Here is a 21037-nt window from a genome sequence, read left to right as displayed (position 1 = left end):
CTGCTCCTTCCTATCAGCTTCCAACACACTTCAAAACAAAGTTGCAAGACAGGAACACTCTGAACTTTTCACCTAAATGGGATATCACAGCAAGTGCTTCAACAGGAGGGGGAGGGCCAATTGGTATTGCAATTGGAACTGCTGCAGCAGGCAGGGCAGGTGAAATTGGAGGGTTTTTTAAATCCACTGCTGAGGGAGGCAGGGGAGTGCTGGAATCTTACATTTGGGAACAGGTTCAGTTCCGTTAGAGGAGACGGGTGCATGGTGGAATATTGGGTTGGGGGATCACACCATTGGGGGAGCAGACCCAACGGGTCTGCACTTGGTCTAGTAGCCAATAAATGGTTATAATTCACTTGGCTCTTTTAAACAATAGACAATAGGTGCAGGAGTAGGCCATTTGGCCCTTCGAGCCAGCACCGCCATTAAATGTGATCATGGCTGATCATCCACAATAAGTACCCCGTTCGTGCCTTCTCCCCATATCCCCTGACTCCACTATCTTTCAGAGCCGTGTCTAGCTCTCTCTTGAAAATATCCAGAGAACCAGCCTCCACCGCCCTCTGAGGCAGAGAATTCCACAGACTCACAACTCTCTGTGTAAAAAAGTGTTTCCTCATCTCCGTTCTAAATGGTTTACCCCTTATTCTTAAATTGTGGCCCCTGGTTCTGGACTCACCCAACATAGGGAACATGTTTCCTGACTCTAGTGTGTCCAATCCCTTAATAATCTTATATGTTTCAATAAGATACCCTCTCATCCTTCTAAATTCCAGAGAATATAAGCCCAGCCGCTCCATTCTCTCAGCATATGACAGTCCCGCCATCCCGGGAATTAACCTTGTGAACCTACGCTGCACTCCCTCAACAGCAAGAATGTCCTTCCTCAAATTTGGAGACCAAAACTGCAAACAATACTCCAGGTGTGGTCTCACAAGGGCCCTGTACAACTGCAGAAGGACCTCTTTGTTCTTATACTCAACTCCTCTTGTTATGAGGGCTAACATGCCATTCGCTTTCTTCATTGCCTGTTGTACCTGCATGCTTACTTTCTGCAGTTCCTTCTTGAATGCTTACTTTCTTTCGCTGATGAACAAGGACCCCCAGATCGCGTTGTACTTCCCCTTTTCCCAACTTGACACCATTTAAATAATAATAATCTGCCTTCCTGTTTTTGTTACCAAAGTGGATAACCTCACATTTATCCACATTAAACTGCATCTGCCATGCATCTGCCCACTCACCAAACCTGTCCAAATCACCCTGCATTCTCATAGCATCTTCGTCACAGTTCACACTGCCACCCAGCTTTGTGTCATCTCCATATTTGCTAATGTTACTTGTAATCCCTTCATCTAAATCATTAATATATATTATCCAAATTGTCATCATATACCGCTTATGATTGAGGACCCAGCAGTAGTTATTCTTTGCCAACCTGCAAATAACCAATTTATCCTGGCCCTCTTTCTGTTATTTGTCAATCCAAGTTTGTTTATTATCTTCAGTACAATAAGGTCTTCCCTTCTGAGGTAATCTTGACGGGCAATTTTATCAAAGCCTTCTGGAAATACAAATGCACATTATCTACAGGTTCCCTTTGTCATTTTTCTCATTATATTCTCGAAGGACATAAGTTTACCACATAGACTATACAATAATACTGTATCATGATTTTCTGAATATCCTGCTGATTCTTCTTAAAAAAAGATACCAGCATGGTAAAATAACAGCAAACAGGCCAGCTAGATTATTGTTCCCTGCTTTCTGTCTCTCTCCTTTCTTGAATAGAGATATTCATGTATGGCTTTGCAATCTAATGTGTCCTGTGCAGAATCGGAGGGGGATTTTAGAAGATCAATACTAACTTAGATAGGACAGCAGCTCAGAGACAGCACAGTTGTTCAAGTAGTAGAAATGCTAACTCACAGACCCAGAAACCCAACTTTTCCATTTTTAATTGCTCATCTTCTCCAGGACCAGATTTTACCTTACTTCTTCTTAATATGATTATGCTGTCTTATTTTTAATTGTTTCTAGCAAGCTCATTCTCAATTAATTCTTAACCTTCAGCTTTTTTTAGTTATTGTTTGCTCGCTTGTAAAATGTTCCCAATCTTCTGGCCTCCTACAAATCTTCACAAGATCATAAAACCTGTTTTTCAAGTAGTTATCAGTCCTAACATCCAGAATTAGCAACGGTTGTTTCATCCTCGAGAACATTAGTTTCAGACTTGTTTTTCATTTACAAATTGGATATAAAACCCTACTGTGTTATGCTTGCTCTTCTCCAGAAAAACCTTTGCAAGACATTTCATTAATCCTGTCTTACTAAAAGTAACCAGATTGAAAATAGCCTCCGCCCTGCTTGGTTTCACAACAGCTCATGCTCAGAAAGGCCTAGACCAGGGATGGGGAACCTGCGGCCTTCTAGGCCATTAAGTGTAGCCTTTTGAGTGAATCCAAATTTTGTAGAACAAATCCTTTTATTTTTATTCATATGTTTTTCTTCGTCTTTATTTTAATCTTAAAATGAACGTATTTAAAATACCAAAGAGTAAAAGAAGATTCAACTAAATAATCCTCCCCTACTGACGGCAACAATTAAATTATTGTAAGTCATGAGGGCTATTTTAACACCTGTCTTGCACATGATTTAGTTCTAATGCGACTCTAGAATGTACGTTAACCTCCCTGCCTGACTGGCGCCACTACCGCCTAACCCAAATCAAAACGCCCTTAAGGTCACAAATGATGTATACCGATCTAGAAGATCAGCTGAAACTGCGTACCTCCATGTTGCAACCAAATATTCAAATGCTTTCCCACAAAAAGCCGTCACAACAAAGTAATCAAAAGGTTAGTAAACTTTAGAATTAACATTTTTTTTTCATTTTCTTGAAGTTAGTACATAGTAGTTAGATTTTTACAAGATAATGTACATTTTGAAGTATATCTAATTGAAGTTTCTTGGATGGAAAGATCCCAGTATTCAGCGGCATAAAGAACTGCCCAAGGTTTTGTCTTCTTGTACAATGACACTTATATTATTATACTTTACTTCCCCACCCCTTAGACATACCATATGAATAACCTTTGCCAATTTTGTTTGGAAGATGAAAGCTACCTGAATTTATTTTCATACTTTCCTTTTGTAAGATGGCCATTCCTTTTTACACTCGGCTGGCCAAGGCCTATCATTGCTCATTTCGCGTTTTTACCTTTACCCTACACCACTGGTATGCCCTTCTTTAACTTTCTAAATTTCTTCTCAATAGAACTCTCCTCCAATATCAAAATTAAAGCACTGAATGTAGCCCTAGTTGTTTCATTCATCAAGACACTTGTCCAAGGCCAGTTCAAGCAAGGCCCTTCTCCAATGGAAACGCAACAGTTGCCAGTGAGAGGTCATGCATTGCTGCCTCTCAAAGACTGAACGGTTCACTTGACGAATACATGTTTCCAGGGACACCCAGAGTGGTGCCCTTCTATATATGCCAGTCAATCAATCTGTAATAGGATCTCACCCTTTAGGTTTAAGCAGCTTCTGTACAATTCCATAACATTTAAAAACATTTAGCTTCCAGAAACACCTGGATTATATTTCTAATGGCTATTAATTTGTCTTTGTGCAGGATCAGTTTATGGAAATCCCGTATTCAAAAGAGCCTTTAGTTTTGTAAATACTTTACTTCACTTACACTGTAGCTAGTACAGTGGGTATTCCTTTCACACTCTGGCCATCATTGCATAGGACCCTGACCACTGTTGGGTTTTAACTTCAAATTTCCTCAATAGAACTGCTGAATGTAGACTTCATCAAGTCGTGTAAGTGCAATCAAGACACTATGACGAACTCCATTCCGACCAAATCAAACTTTGAGCTCAACATACTGACCTTGTTGAACATGTGCAACTCACGTGTGATGCAGATGGATTGGAAATAATCCAGAGGTTATCACCTGTGGATTCAACTTTTTTCCTCTGCGGAAACTCGTACTTCATCTACTTGCATCACACTTGCACCACAAGCTACACAACAACCGGATATTTACTCCCCTCACAAAATTCCTCTCCAGACATTTAGAAGATTGGGCCACAGTTTATGAATAAGGAGCAAGCCATTTAGAACGGAGTCGAGGAAACAATTTTTCTCACAGAGAGTGGTGAGTCTGTGGAATTCTCTGCCTCAGAGGGCGGTGGAGGTGGGTTCTCTGGATACTTTCAAGAGAGAGCTAGATAGGGCTCTTAAAATAGCAGAGTCAGGGGATATGGGAAGAAGGCAGGAAAGGGGACTGATTGCGGATGATCAGCCATGATCACATTGAATGGAGGTGCTGGCTCGAAGGGCCGAATGGCCTACTCCTGCACCTATTGTCTATAAGATGTTCTGAACACTGGCAGTAGACAGACATGGCATACTTTGGAATCCATACACATAGCTGTAGAGAACAGTTTCAGTGAAAAAAAAAATTCCAGGTTCAACCGCAAAATATTTTTAATTTGATAAAACTGAAAATTTCAAGCTCCATTCATCCTCATATGAATGACAAGAAATACAAAAAGAATCGTTGTTCTCCGTCTGTTCATGGCAATATAAAATATAAACAGGGTTCAAATTCAACACTTACAGTTAAAAATTGTTGGAGGTGGGTGTTCAGTTACGAGCAAACAGTTTTCTTCGTCACTATTATCGCCACAGTCATTTAGTTGGTTGCAAATCAAGTTTCCAAATTTCAAACAGTTGCCATTGTTGCAGTGGAATTTGCACTCTGCAAAAGAGCATATTATTTGCTTTTAAGGATCTTCAAAATGTCAGAAAGAACTTGCTAAATTAACGTTCATAGACATTTACACAAAATTTAAAAAAAAGTTATTTTCCACTTTGAATGTTTTGAAATATTAGTGGGTCAAATTGCAAGTTACTAATATGATGTTGTCCACAATTGATTACAAATAATTGTTATCCTTTTGTTCTTCCCTAGAAATGTGGTTACCAGTACGCAAGAAATTACCTGAACAATTTGTGTACAGAAAATTAATACAAAACAAACAAGGCCACATTATGTGAACTGGAACATCATCCCTTTCATTCATTGTATTGAGAAAGGCTCATGAAGCACAATGCCTATCACCATTCCTAGATTTGTGTTGTGAGATTAACCATTGTCTCAGTTAACAGTAACTGGAAAGGCAATTTCTGAAACCCATTGAATTTCCACTGAATTACTGTATATTTGAGTAGAAGGTTGGGGTGGGAGATTGCAACCTTCACGTGGTCCACCCTGTCTTGACAAATGCAATCAACCTGGCGTGCACAGAAGATCAAACAGAACAAGTTGTCTTACAACTTTAGGCTGTGCATGCCATACGCCAAGAAGAAAAAAAGCACAAGGTTAAATTCTTACCTTTTTATTTGAGGTAAAAGATGTATTTTGTCACAAAAGATGTAGGGATATTTTTTATAATTCTACAGAAAAGATGAGACAGCTTTCAGATGCCAGGGACCAAATCTTGGGCAACAAACCTGAGCTACATCCCCAGTTAACAGTTTATGATTTCTAAGTTTACGTGCTCATCTTCCTCAAGATTCTACCCACTGCAGTCTCTTGTGTCTCCGCTAGGTAAGTCACATAGCTAAATATGCACAGGATGGATGAAAATCATTTATTTTAATAACTTCCTCCACACCCTCACACCCATCCCCCATTCTAGGAAAACAGTACATGTTTCCTCCTGCTCTACCTCACTGTAATGTATCAGATTATTTGGCACCATCTCAAACAAATGAACCGAAGGTTCTTCCATTGAAGTAAAACATAAAGACATAAAGTAATTGGTGGGCATTCCATGAAATTTGCTAAGTTAAAACAATACCAGCAAAGTTAGTTTTAAAATCTATTCGTTAACTTACTCCCTAAACAGTTGGCTACCACATCAACTGCTACCATGCCACAACAATTTTCAGCTTGTCATATCTGCTACATTCATCTCAAACTCACCTCTTCCTGACATCTATAATTTATAAACACACAGAAGTATGATAGCTTCCAATTCAAAACCTCAATTAAAATCATAACCAGGCTAAGTACACCCAGAAGGGAGAACATTTTCATTAGTTTCCAATATTAATGCTGCTGTTCAAATTGACTGATTCGCCTTACCAATTACATTAATCAGCTACAATCATTCCGACTCATGGAGTCATACAGCACAGAAATTGGCTCTTTGGCCCACCATGTTGACCTTTTTGTCCATTTACATTAATCTCATTACACCATACCTTTCTTTGCTTTGGGGTCAGTGAACAAAGAGCTACCTTTTCCATGATCATGCAAAGGCCTCTTTTGTGATCCGAAACCCCATGCACATCCCCTCAGCCATGTCCCGCAGCAAATGTCAAGTTCCCCAATAGTTATTTCACAAAACCTAGTTCTGGAAATCACCATTGAGGACTTTGACAGTTACTGCATGGAGCAGTGCTGAGAGGACTCTGCTTCTGCATGATCTTCTTTGTTTCAAACTATATGTCAGTGACATAAGTTATGTTGATGCTGCCTGCCCAGAAGCACACATCATTGACTCAGCCAGGGGCAAGTTCATCACTAGAGGAAGCTGCGAGTTATCAGATCATTTGTTTGTTTTGTGTCCTTTTGAAACTGTTAAGACCACTTGTTTACGTCTTCGCTTGTAGTATGCACTAGTTGACAATTGACAACATCTCATCCATCTTTCCAGATTAACCTCGGCATTAATTGTCTGGCACTTATTTGGATCTTACAATATGTTTGACTTTTGACTCTTGCCTACTATTCGTGCTGTCTGCAGGCCAGACAAGGTCAGCTAATAACATAAGAGTACGAAGGAACAGCACCGGTTTACACTGAAGATAAACACAAAATGCTGGAGTAACTCAGAGGGACAGGGAGCATCTCTGGAGAGAAGGAATGGGTGGTTTTGGGTCGAGACCCTTCTTCAGACTGAGAGTCAGGGGAGAGGAAGTCTGGAGATATGGAGGGGTAAAGTGTGAAAATGACAGATCAAAGTAGACATTGATAAGGAAATGTAGAATGTAGAATGGTTCATTGTTTAGCTATGGGGAAGGTGACAAGGAAGCACACAATCAGTAAAATTAATCAGAAGCACCATGAAATTAGTCGTAGAACTAGGGGGGAGAGAAGGAGAGAGAAGGAAGGTAAGGGTTCAGAGAACTTAATATTTATACTACTGGGTTGTAAATAAGCCTAGCCGGACTGAGCAAAGATGTCCAGTGAAACAATCGCCGAGCCTGCGCTTGGAGTCCACATCTGGAACAGCGGATACAGTAGATGAGTTTGGAGGAGCTGCAAGTGAACCTGAAAGGACTGCCGGGGTCCTTGGATGGAGTCGAGGGAGGAGGTATAAGGGCAGGTGATTTATTTCCTGTAGTTGTAGTTGCAAGGGAAAGTACCTGGGGAGGGGATGGTTTGGGTGGGAAGTAATGAGTTAACCAGGGGGTTGCAGAGGAAAGGTTCACAGAGGAAAGGAGTGGAGATAGGAAGATGTAGCTAGTCGTGGGTTCCCGTTGGAGGTGGTGAAAATGTCAGAGGATTATGTGCAGCATGCGACAGGTGATGGGGTGAAAGATGAGGACTGGGGGGGACTCCGTCCCTGTTGCGACTGGGGAGAGGGGGAGCAAGAGCGGAGCTGCGTGATATTGAGGAGACCCATGTGAGGGCCTCATCTATGATGGAAGAGGGGAACCCCCGTTCCCTAAAAAATGAGGACCTCAGATGTCCTAGTATGGAACACCTCATCTTGGGCGCCAATGCGGCGTAGACAGAATAATTGGGAGTGGGGGATAGAGTCTTTGCAGGAGGCAGGATGGGAAGCAGTGTAGTCCAGCTAGCAGTGGGCGTTAGTAGATTTATAAAAGATGTCCGTCGATAGTCTATCTCCTGTGATGTAAATGGTGAGATTAAGAAAGAGAAGGAAGATGTCAGAGATGGTCCGTGAATTTGAGTGCAGGGTGGAAATTGGTAATGAAGTTAATGAAGTCCATGAGTTCTGCGTGGGTGCAAGCGGTAGCCCCGATGCAGTTGTCAGTCATAAACTTACCAGTTGTCAGTCGGAAAGCAGAAAGGTGTGAAGATGGGAAGATGTGGCCAGTAGTGGGTTCCTGTTTTTTTTTGTTGTTATATTTTTTTTGTTTTGTTTCATTCCGCTTACATGTTTTGTAATCTGCTTACTAAATTTTGTAAGGTGTCCTTGAGAGTCCTTGAAAGGCGCCCATAAGTATAATGTATTATTATTATTATTATTATTATATGTTAATAACATAATTATCTGAGAACTTAAAAAACACACGTAAATCTGAAATAAAAACATTAAAGTTGGAACTATGCAGCAGGTCAGGCAACACATATGTAGAAAGAAATAGTGTTAATGTTTTAGGTTGATGAATTTTCTCAGAACCGGGAAGATGTTGAAAATATATATGTTTTGAGCTGCAGAGAAAAGATCGACAAGTGGCGCTGGGAGTAGGTACCAAGCGAATCTCCCAGTAGACATCAATCTGCATCATTAAGATCTCTTGCTCTTCCTCCTATCACAGACATTCCCTTCACCTCCACCTCAATTGTAACTAAAATCCAAAGTTCTGAAAAAGGCTTGTCAATTTGAAACATGGATTAGAGTTCTCTCTCCGCATAACGTGCAACTCTGGTTGACCCATTGCATTGTGGGTAGTGGGAAAGAACTGCAGATGCTGATTTAAATTGAAGTTAGACGCAAAATGCTGGAGTAACTCAGCGGGACAGGCAGCATCTCTGGAGAGAAGGAATGGGTGATGTTTCGGGTCGAAACCATTTTTCCGACTGATGTCAGGAGAGTGGGCGGGACAGATAGAATGTAGTCGGAGACAGTAAGACTGGTGGCAGAACTGGGGAGGGGATGTAGAAAGAGGAAAAGCAAGGGCTATTTGAAGTTAGAGATCAATGTTCATACCGCTGGGGTGTAAGCTACCCAAGCGAAATATGATGTGCTGTTCCTCCAATTTGCACTGGGCCTCACTCTGACAATGGAGGAGACCCAGGACAGAAAAGTCAGATTGGGAATGGGGGGGGGGGTGTTAAAGTATTGAGCAACCGGGATATCAGGTTGGTCTCGCCGATATACAGGAGTTGACACCTGGAACAGCGGATACAGTAGATGAGGTTGGAGGAGGTGCAAGTGAACCTCTGCCTCACCTAGTGAGACTGTTAGGGTCCTTGGATGGAGTCGAGGGGGGAGGTAATGGGACAGATGTTGCTACTCCTGCGATTGCAGGGGAAAGTACCTGGGGAGGGGGTGATTTTGGTATGAACGGACGAGTTCACCAGGGAGTTATGGAGGGAACGGTCTCTGTGGAAAGCAAAAAGGTGTGAAGATGGGAAGATGTGGCCAGTAGTGGGCTCCCGTTGGTGGTGGCAAAAATGTTGGAGAATTATATGCTGTATGAGACGGCTGATGGGGTGGAAGATGGGGACAAGGGGGACTCTTGTTACGAATGGGGGGAGTGGGAGCTAGAGCGGAGCTGCGGGATATCGAGGAGACCTGAGTGAGAGCCTCACCCAAAATGGAAGAGGGGAAGCCCCGTTCCCTGAAGAATGAGGACATCTCCAATGACCTGTTTGGGCAAACCTCATCCTGGGAGCAGATGCGGGAGCATAGAATTGGGAGTTGGCGATGGAGTCTTTACAGGAAGCAGAGTGGGAAGAAGTGTAGTCTAGATAACAATGGGAGTCAGTGGGTTTGTAATAGAATGTGATGGAGACGGTGAGATCTCGACGGTAGGGAGATGTCGGAGATGGTCCATGTGAATTTGAGTGCAGGATGGAAATTAGTCGTGGAGTTGATGAAGTCAGTGAGTTCAGCAAGGGTGCAGGCAGTAGCACCGTTGCAGTCATCAATGTTGCGGAGGTAGAGTTTGGGGATAGGGCCAGTATACGCCTTGCACAGTGATTGGTCGACGCTTTCCCTCTCTCTCCATCCCCTCCTCCATCCCAGTTCTCCCACCAGTCTTACTGTCTCTGACTACATTCTATCTTTGTCCCGCCCACTCCCCTGACATCAGTCTGAAGAAGGGTCTCACCCCGAAACATCACCCATTCCTTCTCTCTAGAGATGCAGCCTGTCCCGCTGAGTTACTTCAGCATATTGTGTCTACATTGTCGGTAGTTCCAGCTTCTCCATTACAGGAAAGTGTAGGATTTGGAGAGTCTGCAGTAAACCTTTACCAAAAGGCTGCATGGATTAGAGGGTATTAGCTCGAAGGAAAGCATATGAAAAGCATAGACTGTCAGAATCTTTCTCCCAGCATGGAAATGTAAAAAATTACAGCATAGCCGTCAGATCAGAAGGAGACGTTTAGAATAATTGTGCAGAGCAAATGTTTTTTTGTAAACACAAGGAGTGGTAGATACCTGGGAAGTGCTGCCAGGATTTGTGGTGGTATAAGATAGGATAGTAGTGAATAAGAGACTTTTGGATGAACATATGAAAATATGCAGGGTAGGGAGCAATATGGAGCACATGGAGAAAGGATTAATTGAATTTGACAATATTTTGGGCAGACATCATGGGCCAAAGATCCTGTTCCTGTACTGTTCTACTACCCAACCCTTCACCTGAGGAACAGGAATAACGATAGCTTGAAATGGCTGGAGCAGAGATCATTACCATGGCTTTGTCAACCAATCTTGTCAAACTATCTGATTGAAATGTTTGAGGAATGTTTTGAGGGGATGTGTGCAGTAGGTGGGTATCTTACATGAACTTCAGTAAAATACCTTTGTCACTGCGCTACATGGGACATTGGTCCAAAAAGTTACTCAAGGAATCCTGGGAAACTTGGTAAAATGGATCCAAAATTGATTTGGCAAAAGAGGATGATGGAAGGTTTCCAGTGATAGTCATCAATGTAGTGGGCCAAATGGCCTATTTGATGCTGTATGACTATGAAATCATGTACCTCTAAAGACACATCTCAGCAAAGGCATACTTGGATGATGAAATGCACCATCACCTTTAATTCACCAACAAAGTCTTTGGTTGAATGAGGTAAAAAGCAATTGGAAAATCAAGGCCTCAAACCCTGCTGCAAAACATGGTTTACCATGCAGCTCTAATCCCTTTATGCTTCTGAGAACTGAATTACCTACAACAGGCGCAGCAAGCCATTGCAAAGATACGACCATCAATCTCTGTTCAAAATCCTCCAAATTCACCAGATTAAGCAAACTAACAGCAGTTTCTACTTCCAGACTGCACTCTCAGCATTGTTACACTCAGTTAGCTTGGTGAGCAGGCCACAACTGTTCAACTGCCCGACACCAGATATTCAAGCAATAGGAAGAGATTAACAGAGGAGGGGGGGGAGGGGAGGATGTAGAAGAAAAGATTCAAGTATGTACTCATTTCTTTGAAACTGTTAGAGATTATACATTTTCAGAACATAACTGGAATGGTAGAATAAAATGTGATTGTATTGTTTTAAAAGAAGCACATCATGAAAATTCAACCAACTACAACCTGCACAAACCACAAAAACAAAATGATAGTGAATGCGGTAGCCCATTCATGCAAGTATTTCACTGATTAATTACTACATTTAGTGAAATAAACACCCAATCAATACATTTATAGAGCAGCAGGGAACAACAATTGATAATGGAGAAATCAGCACTATAAAATTGAAACCAACAAGTACACCAAATCAATCACAAGGCGCCAACCAATTAACAAGTTAATAATTATATGTGAATTAATAAAAACCTGAATGTCTCGCACAATAAATCAATATGAATTTCACAAAAGATAAAGGGGTAGCAGGCACCCAGGAGTCAACAATAGTAGTGCAGTAGGCATCAGCGAATCAATAAATCAAAATGAATGGCACTGTGGGTTTACTAAGAATTTAATAGATGAATATCTTTGTGGAGCAGCTTACACTTCTAGGTCCAATAATGGAACAGTGGAACACCATAGAAATTAGTGAAGCAACAGGAACCTAAAATTAATACACAAATGGGGCCAGAGGCATTAAGAATTGATAAAAAAAATCATGGAGCAACATTAAAGTTTGGATGATGTGGCCACAAGGTTGCTTGTGAGAAAACAAAATAGCTAAGCATACAAGAGAAAAATATTGGCAAATGTCTGCAATGCTCTGCATTATAACACACCATGTAGTAGACAAACCAAATTAATGAATGTGAAATAGGGCACATAAATTCATTTATATTTAAATAATATAAAATAAAAATAATCTTATTTATATAGCACATTTTCAGTCAACTTGCATTGACCCCAAAGTGCTTCACATAATTACATTACATTACACACAGGCAAAGGTGGGTGAAGTGTCTTGCCCCAAGGACACAACGACAGTATGCACTCCAAGCGGGATTTGAACCGGCTACCTTCCGGTCGCCAGCCGAACTCTTAGCCCATTGTGCTATCTGTCGTCCCACCATTTATTTATTGTAAGAGTTTCTTTCTATAATAATTGAACATACATTTTTTTAATTGATTTTTTCCTTTCAGGTCAATGAGCTTTCAATTTTTAGAGATACAACATGGAAACAGGCCCGTCGACCCACCGTGTGGGAGGAAAACGGAGCACCTGCAGACAACCCACGTAGTCACAGGGAGACCGTGCAAACTCCTTCCAGTTGCACCCGTAGTTAGGATCAAAACCCAGATCTGTGGCCCTGTAAGGCAGCAACTCTACCACTGTGCCAGCCAGTCTTTTATTAACATTTATTAAAATTAGAAACATAGAAAATAGGTGCAGGAGGAGGCCATTCAACCCTTCGAGCCAGCACCGCCATTCATTGTGATCATGGCTGATCGTCCTCAATCAATAATCCGTGCCTGCCTTCTCCCTATAAATTGCTGTAAGTCTTTAGACTTTAGAGACACAGCGGGGAAACAGGCCCTTCAATCCATCGCGTCGACGTATACCCCGTAAACTAACACTGTCCTAAAAACCAGGGACAATTTACAATTTTACTGAAGCCAATTAACCTACAAACTTCACGCCCTTGGAATGTAGAAGGAAACCGGAGCACCTGGAGGAAACCTACGCAGTCACAGGGAGAACGTGCAAACTCTGTACAGACAGTACCTGTAATCGAGATCAGATCCAGGTCTCTGGCGATGTGAGGCAGCAGTTCTATCGCTGTGCCACTGTGCTGACGGGCTGGCTTGTTCAAAAAAATTACTTCCATCACTTCCTCAAGGAGGATACAAGGGGTTCAGGGATCCTCCCTTCCCCAGGTCACCAAGCAACCCCGTCTCGGCACCAAATCACTTTGCAAACTCTCCGCCCCCCACTTAACATCATACAGCATGGAAACCGGCCATTCTGCCCAACTCGTCCATGCCGACCAAGATACCTCATCTACACTTGTCCAAACCCTTCCTATCCCTGTACCAGTCCAATGTTGAAATGTTGTGATAGCACCTGCCTGAATCACCTTTGGCAGCTCGTTCCATATCCCCACCATCAGGGTGTAGAGAAGATTTATGACTTGAGGCCCTGAGCTATAGGTAGAGGTTGAGTAGGCTAGGACTCTATTCCTTGAAGTGCGGGAGGATGAGGTGTGATATTATAGAGGTGTACAAAATCATGATAGGAATAGATGAGGTCGACACACACAGTCTCTTGCCCATTATAGGGGAATAGAGAACCAGAAGACATAGGTTTAAGGTGAGGGGGGAAAGATTTTATGGAAACTCGAGGGCAACTTTGTCACACAAAGCATGAGGGGTGTATGGAACAAGCCACCGCACCGCAGGAGGCAGTCATTGACAAGAAAATGCTTGGTTTCTTATCCACAGATACTGCCCAATCCTCTGAGACTTTATAGCTTTTCTGTTTTATATCAAATTTCTGATGTTAAGTTTTATAGGAATTCCTAATTTTCAAGTACTGTAACAACTGTGTCAGCATATATTTTATTAATAAACTATGAAGTTTGTGATGCAGATACAACCACTTGAATTTGCACAGACACATTTGCACTTTAGACTGTTTTGACTGTTTTACTGTTCTTTTTATAAATCATGTTTCTCGGGGTATCTAAATCTAAATTTTATTAGTTGTTTAAGTTATGACATCGGATGGAAACTGCATACCAAATCTCGTTGCACATATGTGCAATGACAATAAAATATATTATTATTATTATTATTATCATATGAGAAAAAATCAGAATATTATTTGGCATATTTTGTAGTGTTGGAGGAATTGCAACCCTTAAATATGTGGATCATAACATAAGAATTCCAAGAACTAGTATATTCCTTACACGAACATTAGATATAGACTATGGAAGTTGTTAAGCAGTCAATTCATTAACAATGCTAATAATATTCAGCTGTTTTGTTGGATAAATGTTTACATCTTCACTGACTTAGTTATAAGGCCGTGTTTTACCCAACAAATGAAGTTGAGAAACAGCTCGTTCAGCCCATCTCTTTCGCCAGCACCATTAGTCCATGAGGTTTCTCATGTAACCCAATAAATGGGAAAGCAAATGGGTACATAATTAAGTAAAAGAGAGCTATCTGTCATAAGAAATGTTATAATGTTCCTTTATTTCAATGTTCTGCACGCATAGAATGATTTCAAGTGTTCATAGTACACCAAAGGAGTTTGTCATTCATCTCAGCATATTTCGATTAGTTTGTTCAAACAGTTATTCTAATAATCTAACTAAGCAGCTTATTCTTCTTTGTCCCTTTAAATGTTTGCTTTTAATGTAATATTTAATATAGGAGTAAGATAACTTCAGACAAACCTTTGAGATAAATATATTTCAGTTTGTTCTTGGTAATTTGACAATTTGTTTAATCCATGTTGGCTGGTCACCATCCATTTGTTAGCTGAGTTTCTTATGGACTACTCAGATTCAAAGTGACTTAAATTCAAAATGCAATCAAATGACAATGAAATCTCTCAATTTTTAAATAATTTCTTGTCCAAAAGCTACATAGACATTGTTTAGAGATATTTCAATGGGAAACTCTCCTATTATGAATCTAGTATAAATACATACCATTTAAAGCATTTGTAGCTTGAAAACCAGCTTCCTGCATACTGTTTTTCAAGCAATGCTTGCAATTCCAAATTCAACCTGCCCTTACTGGGCAAAACTGAGCAGGAAGCAGCCAGGACACCTCCACTTCAGGTCTTGACAATCCATTTCTAAATATATTCTGTGTCATCTGCAAACAATCTTTAGAAGCAAGTGTACAAATAAATGTTGATGATCCAAACCGATAAATATGCAAGTGGACAATTATCCACTAAACCACAAGAATGTTGCCGTTGTCAATTTGAAAGTCACAGTGGTAAAAAGAACCATTCCAATCGATGTTTTCAAGAAGTTATCAACATTGTCTTCGTCAAGATTTGGTAACAAGCATTTTCCATTCCTTTGTACTTTTGGCAAATTCCTGAAAAAAAAAAAAATTCATTACCTATGGATGTGAAAATTGATTTGAGAGAGTTATATTACAAAGCCCCCCCCCCCCCCCCCCCCCCCCCCTCCCCCCCCCCCCCCCCCAAAAAAGTAAATGCAAATCTCAAAGGCCATAATTTAGTTGACTTTGCCGTACCGGATAAATAATGGTATACTCACAAAAATGTCACCAATGCTTAATATTCAGTATTAAATGAATCATGTACAGCATGTACTATTTGAGTGGTTTTGGTGACATTATTTAGTGATATAATCAGTGCTTCAATTTATCAACCAAATTTCAACACTTAGAACTTTGAAATGAATGGCTTCTGCCATAGGAAAGTCTAATAGAAACATAGAAATCAGATGCAGGAGTAGGCCATTCGGCCCTTCGAGCCTGCACTGCCATTCAATATGATCATGGCTGATCATCCAACTCAGTATCATCCGTACCTGCCTTCTCTCCATACCCTCTGATCCCTTTAGCCACAAGGGCCACATCTAACTCCCTTTTAAATATAGCCAATGAACTGACCTCAACTACCCTCTGTGGCAGAGAGTTCCAGAGATTCACCACTCTCTGTGTGAAAAAAGTTTTTCTCATCTCGGTTTTAAAGGATTTCCCCCTTATCCTTAAGCTGTGACCCCTTGTCCTGGACCTCCCCAACATCGGGAACAATCTTCCTGCATCTAGCCTGTCCAATCCCTTAGGAATTTTGTAAGTTTCTATAAGATCCCCTCTCAATCTCCTAAATTCTAGAGAGTACAAACCAAGTCTATCCAGTCTTTCTTCATAAGACAGTCCTGACATCCCAGGAAGCAGTCTGGTGAACCTTCTCTGCACTTCCTCTATGGCAATAATGTCCTTCCTCAGATTTGGAGACCAAAACTGTATGCAATACTCCAGGTGTGGTCTCACCAAGACCCTGTACAACTGCAGTAGTACCTCCCTGCTCCTATACTCAAATCCTTTTGCTATGTATGCTAACATACCATTCACTTTCTTCACTGCCTGCTGCACCTGCATGCCTACTTTCAATGACTGGTGTACCATGACACCCAGGTCTCGCTGCATCTCCCCTTTTCCTAATCTTAATAGAGGACGCAGAGAAAAAATGTCTCTTAACAATAGAAACTGGAAAAAGGACGTGAAAGGAACATTCCAACGCCAACACAATTATATTCAGGATCTATATGGATCATATGCCCAATAATTTTGTGGTGAAGAATTTAATGAGGATATTTAAATTGTTTCAGAAAATTCAATGTGAAATAATTCAGTCAAATTGTTAAACTTGAAACAAACTAATGACTCTAATTAAACATTAACAAGGACTTTTTTAATAGGTTGAAATAGTTGAAAAGCCAACACAAATCCGACATAATCACAAATTCTCAGATGCATTCTGTGAGATGTAAATTATCAGAAAAAACTTCCATTGCTGCCATCTCTGAAATAATTTCCATCATGAATCAACAAGACAAAATAGTCATCAACTGTAATATAAAAGCTGCTGATTAGACAAAATTCAATTTTCCACAGTTGAAATGTAATTTTATATTATTTCATCAATTATTTTTTATTATCACAGCTATAGTTGAAGACTCTAAGAAGTGCTTCATGAGTGTTTCTGACAGTGCACAATATATTTTAGAGAAATAAATCTTACAAGCTTTCATGAATGCTAGTTTTTTTGCATCCCACACAATTACTTTAATTACAGGAGATTAATTTGTGAACAATGCAAGTTTTGCAAGACAGATAATTACACAAAAAGCCCACAATGTTTAAAAAAATATTATTTCTTTTCTAGCTGGATTCTCATCAGGGAGAACATTTCTTTGTAATTTCCCTAGTTTCATTCATCTTCACAGAGCAGTTTACCACATATAACATTATGGAGCAGTACAAAACCTTCCACCCGCCATTTCCATGCCAAATATTTTCCCCAACTGTACTTATTCCTATCTGACCAAATAAGGGCCGTCTCCTTCTACACCTTGCTATAAAGTTAGGTGACATTAAATATCAGAATACATTCATGATGCCAAGATCACTTTAGATACTTAATGGTGGTTCTGTACCTGTTACAATTTTTATATATTCTCCATTTCTTCTGTTCACATGGAAGATCTTTAAACTGAAGTTGAATGTATTATTCAACTGCTTGTAACAACATCACTATATTAATTCTGACAATATCCCTTAGTTACACAATTCTATTCATATTTCAAAATATAGAAGTGCTGTCTTACTTTTAGCCTAGTTCAAGACAAAGTAATGCCTAGCACTTTTACCAGTAAATATGGTAAGCGAGATCAGCAGTCTATCAGCAATTTAGAGACTTTCCATGTCTGTTCAGTGAAATAAAATGGAGAGGTATATTTCTACAGTTACAGAGCTAGTATATACTTCACTATATAAATCTGTGCATAATTCGTAAGAACCATAATATGGGCCTATTGTATTTAAATTTATTAAAATGCCGTTTTCTCCTGCCTGTCGGAGGTGGATTTCCTCAGGTTGCTAGTTGCCGAAGAATAATCGATCCGACTTCCGTTCCCAATATATATTTTTTAAATCGCGAGACAATTTAATAATTTGATTAAAATAAAAAGCGACTTTTAATGCCCTCAAGGCCTACAACGTGACAGATTGCAAGAACGGGACAAAACAAAGTGTACGTCGTCTATCTTCTATATTACTAAAAGTCTGTTCTTGACCGCATTTGGCCCTATGTGCTGCGATTTCCGAGAGAATGCCGCCACCTTCGGCCGTCGTTTTTGGCCACCTCGCTCAGTGCCCCCCCCCCCCCCCCCCTCCCCCGTGCCCCCTAATGTTTTTAAAAATGTTGCCATTCTCTCTGCTGCCCCTGCTGGAGGGAGGGGGGGGACTATAAAACCAGGAAGTGCTGTGCCTCACTCAGTCTCTGCAAGATGGAGGAAGCCATTTCTCTGAGCTCTGAATAACACTGCACACATGTCTACTCAACTGTGAGTGCCCTTAATGTGGTTTGAAAATGAAAATATGGTTGGTTTAAAGTAAAAAGGCACTGCCTGCAAATGGTTGTTTGGGGGGTTTGGGTTGAAGTAAAAAGGCACTGCCTGCAAATGGTTGTTTGGGGGGTTTGGGTTGAAGTAAAAAGGCACTGCCTGCAAATGGTTGTTTGGGGGGTTTGGGTTGAAGTGAAAAGGCACTGCCTGCAAATGGTTGTTTGTCTAAACTTGACAACTTCCTGTTTGCACTATATTGATTTTAGATAAAACGCTACCACTGCGGCTGTGATTTTTGGCTATCGTACTCAGTTCCCCTCCTCTCATCAGGTGCAGATGATTCTTCCCATCAATGAAAAACAAAAGTATTATTAGTGTTTAAAAAATGTTGATAATCTCTCTCCTGTCAATCACGCCATGAAGGCCACACCTTTTCCGGTGGGAGGGGGAGGGATTATAAAACCCGGAAGTGTGGGTGTGGCTCAGTCTCTAAATGATGGGGGAGGGAGAGGTCACGACTCCGTCTGAGCTGTGAATCAACTGAACACACTGAATGTCTACTGTGTGGTTTTATGGTGGTTTTTATGGTGGTTTCACCCTGCTTGAAATAGTATGAAACTGCATTTGAATGTGGTGGCCTTGCACAAAATGATATGAAACTGCATTTGAATGTGGTGTCGTTACACCCTGCATGAAATGGTATGAAACTGCATTTGAATTTGGTGGCCTTGCACCCTGCTTGAAGTGGTATGAAACTGCACTTAAATTTGGTGGCCTTGCACCCTGCTTGAAGTGGTATGAAACTGCACTTGCATTTTGTGGCCTTGCACCCTGCTCGAAGAGGTAAGAAACTGCATTTGAATTTGGTGGCCTTGCACCCTGCTTGAAATGGTAGGAAAATGGATTTGAATTTGGTCGCCTAGCACTCTGCTTGAAATGGAATTTCAAGGAATAGCCGTGAGTCAACTGCCAGCCCACCAGCCGTGAGTGAGCTGCCAGCACATCAGGCTTGAGGGACTGAGCTGCCACCGCAAGAATCCATTTGGCCCACAATGATCACACTAGCCCTCTGGAGACCAGTAGTCACTGCAGCCAACAACACCATACCAGCGCTCCAGAAAGCCCCCCCCCCCCCACCCCACTGGCCACCAAAATTGGAATTGGTGGAGAGGTGGAATATTGCGTCGGGGGACCAGCCCTCCCGTGTGAACATGAGACCCAACGGGTCCCACTTGGTCTAGTTTTACATGTAAACCTGCTTCTTGGGATGGCTTTAATCTAATTTTAAGTTGCCAAAATGTGATTTGGGCCCCATACGAACCAACAGTGTTTTTCCTGCCGATATGGGGTTCACATTTACTGCAAATGCAACGTTCCAATCGATCGCGTTCCAGAAAATCCCATTCGCAAGATTTAAATGCTTTTTTTTTTGGGACAATCATGTCATAAGAGCATCTGAATCATCTATATTTTGTGTTATTGTCTACCCATAGTCAATATTTTTATATTAAACTAGACCAAGTGCAGACCCGTTGGGTCTGCTCCCCCAATGGTGTGATTCCCCCAACTCAATATTCCACCATGCACCCGTCTCCTCCAATGGAACTGAAGCCGTTGCCAAATGTAAGTTTCCAGCACTCCCCTGCCTCCCTCAATTGCACCTCCCCTGCCTGCTGCAGCAGTGAAAAGTTCAGTGTTCCTGTCTTGCAACTTTGTTTCGAAGTGTGTTGGAAGCTGATAGGAAGGAGCAGCCGTCAACGAATCAAAAGGCAGGAAGGGATCCGTACTGCAGGCGGACGGACGGATTTGAGTTTTATATATTAACTAGACCAAGTGCAGACCCGTTGGGTCTGCTCCCCCAATGGTGTGATCCCCCAACCCAATATTCCACCATGCACCCGTCTCCTCCAATGGAACTGAAGCCGTTCCCAAAAGTAAGATTCCAGCATTGCCCTGCCTCCCTCAGCAGTGGATTTAAAAAAAATCCAATGGCACCTTCCCTGCCTGCTGCAGCAGTGAAAAGTTCAGAATGTTCCTGTCTTGCAACTTTGTTTCGAAGTGTGTTGGAAGCTGGCATGTAAATGGAGAAGCCATTTTATTTTTGAAATACTGGGGGGTGGGTAGGGGGGGGTGAGAAGGATTTGATTAAAAAACGTGTACTTCAACACGACGAAATGAAATGAGGAGCGGATACTTAGAAAGAAAAGCGAAATCTCTACCGAAATGGAAAATATCTCGGAGATTGAGCGTCTGGATTGGGCGTGGCAATGAATCAAAGGAAGAAATGCAGCCGGCAGCCGTACATGCAAATTAATCCATTCCGATTGGACATCTGCGAGCATCGGCCATTCCGATTGGACATCTGCGAGTATCGGGCATGAATCGAAAGGCAGGAAGGGCGCCGGTCGGCAGTCGGTCGGATGGCCCCAGAGTTTTATAGTTATAGAGATAGATATCAGTTTTAGTCCCATGTATTGTGCAAAAAGATTAAAAAAATGATTATATTGAAAGTGGATGTTTCCAGATTAATTTATGGGAATTAAACATTAAATT

The 21037-nt window shown here is 41.3% G+C and overlaps 1 protein-coding gene across 2 annotated transcripts in view; it reads right to left on the bottom strand.

Annotated features, from left to right (window-relative positions):
- The window catches only part of ldlrad4a (low density lipoprotein receptor class A domain containing 4a), a 174450-nt gene that overhangs the window by 122980 nt on the left and 30433 nt on the right, over nt 1–21037 (bottom strand). For both annotated transcript variants that reach the window (XM_055634362.1, XM_055634361.1), the window contains exons 2-3: nt 15083–15482; nt 4631–4771 (exon numbers count right to left, since the gene is read on the bottom strand). In XM_055634362.1, the coding sequence (XP_055490337.1) occupies nt 4631–4771; nt 15083–15122 (181 nt within the window). In that variant the 5' untranslated portion in view covers nt 15123–15482. The remainder of the gene's footprint in view (nt 1–4630; nt 4772–15082; nt 15483–21037) is intronic.

This window comes from Leucoraja erinacea, chromosome 4, assembly GCF_028641065.1.
Source record: "Leucoraja erinacea ecotype New England chromosome 4, Leri_hhj_1, whole genome shotgun sequence".
NCBI lineage: Eukaryota > Metazoa > Chordata > Chondrichthyes > Rajiformes > Rajidae > Leucoraja > Leucoraja erinaceus.
The sequence above is the reverse complement of the archived record's forward strand: the minus strand, read 5'-3'. Positions and strand labels throughout refer to the sequence as shown.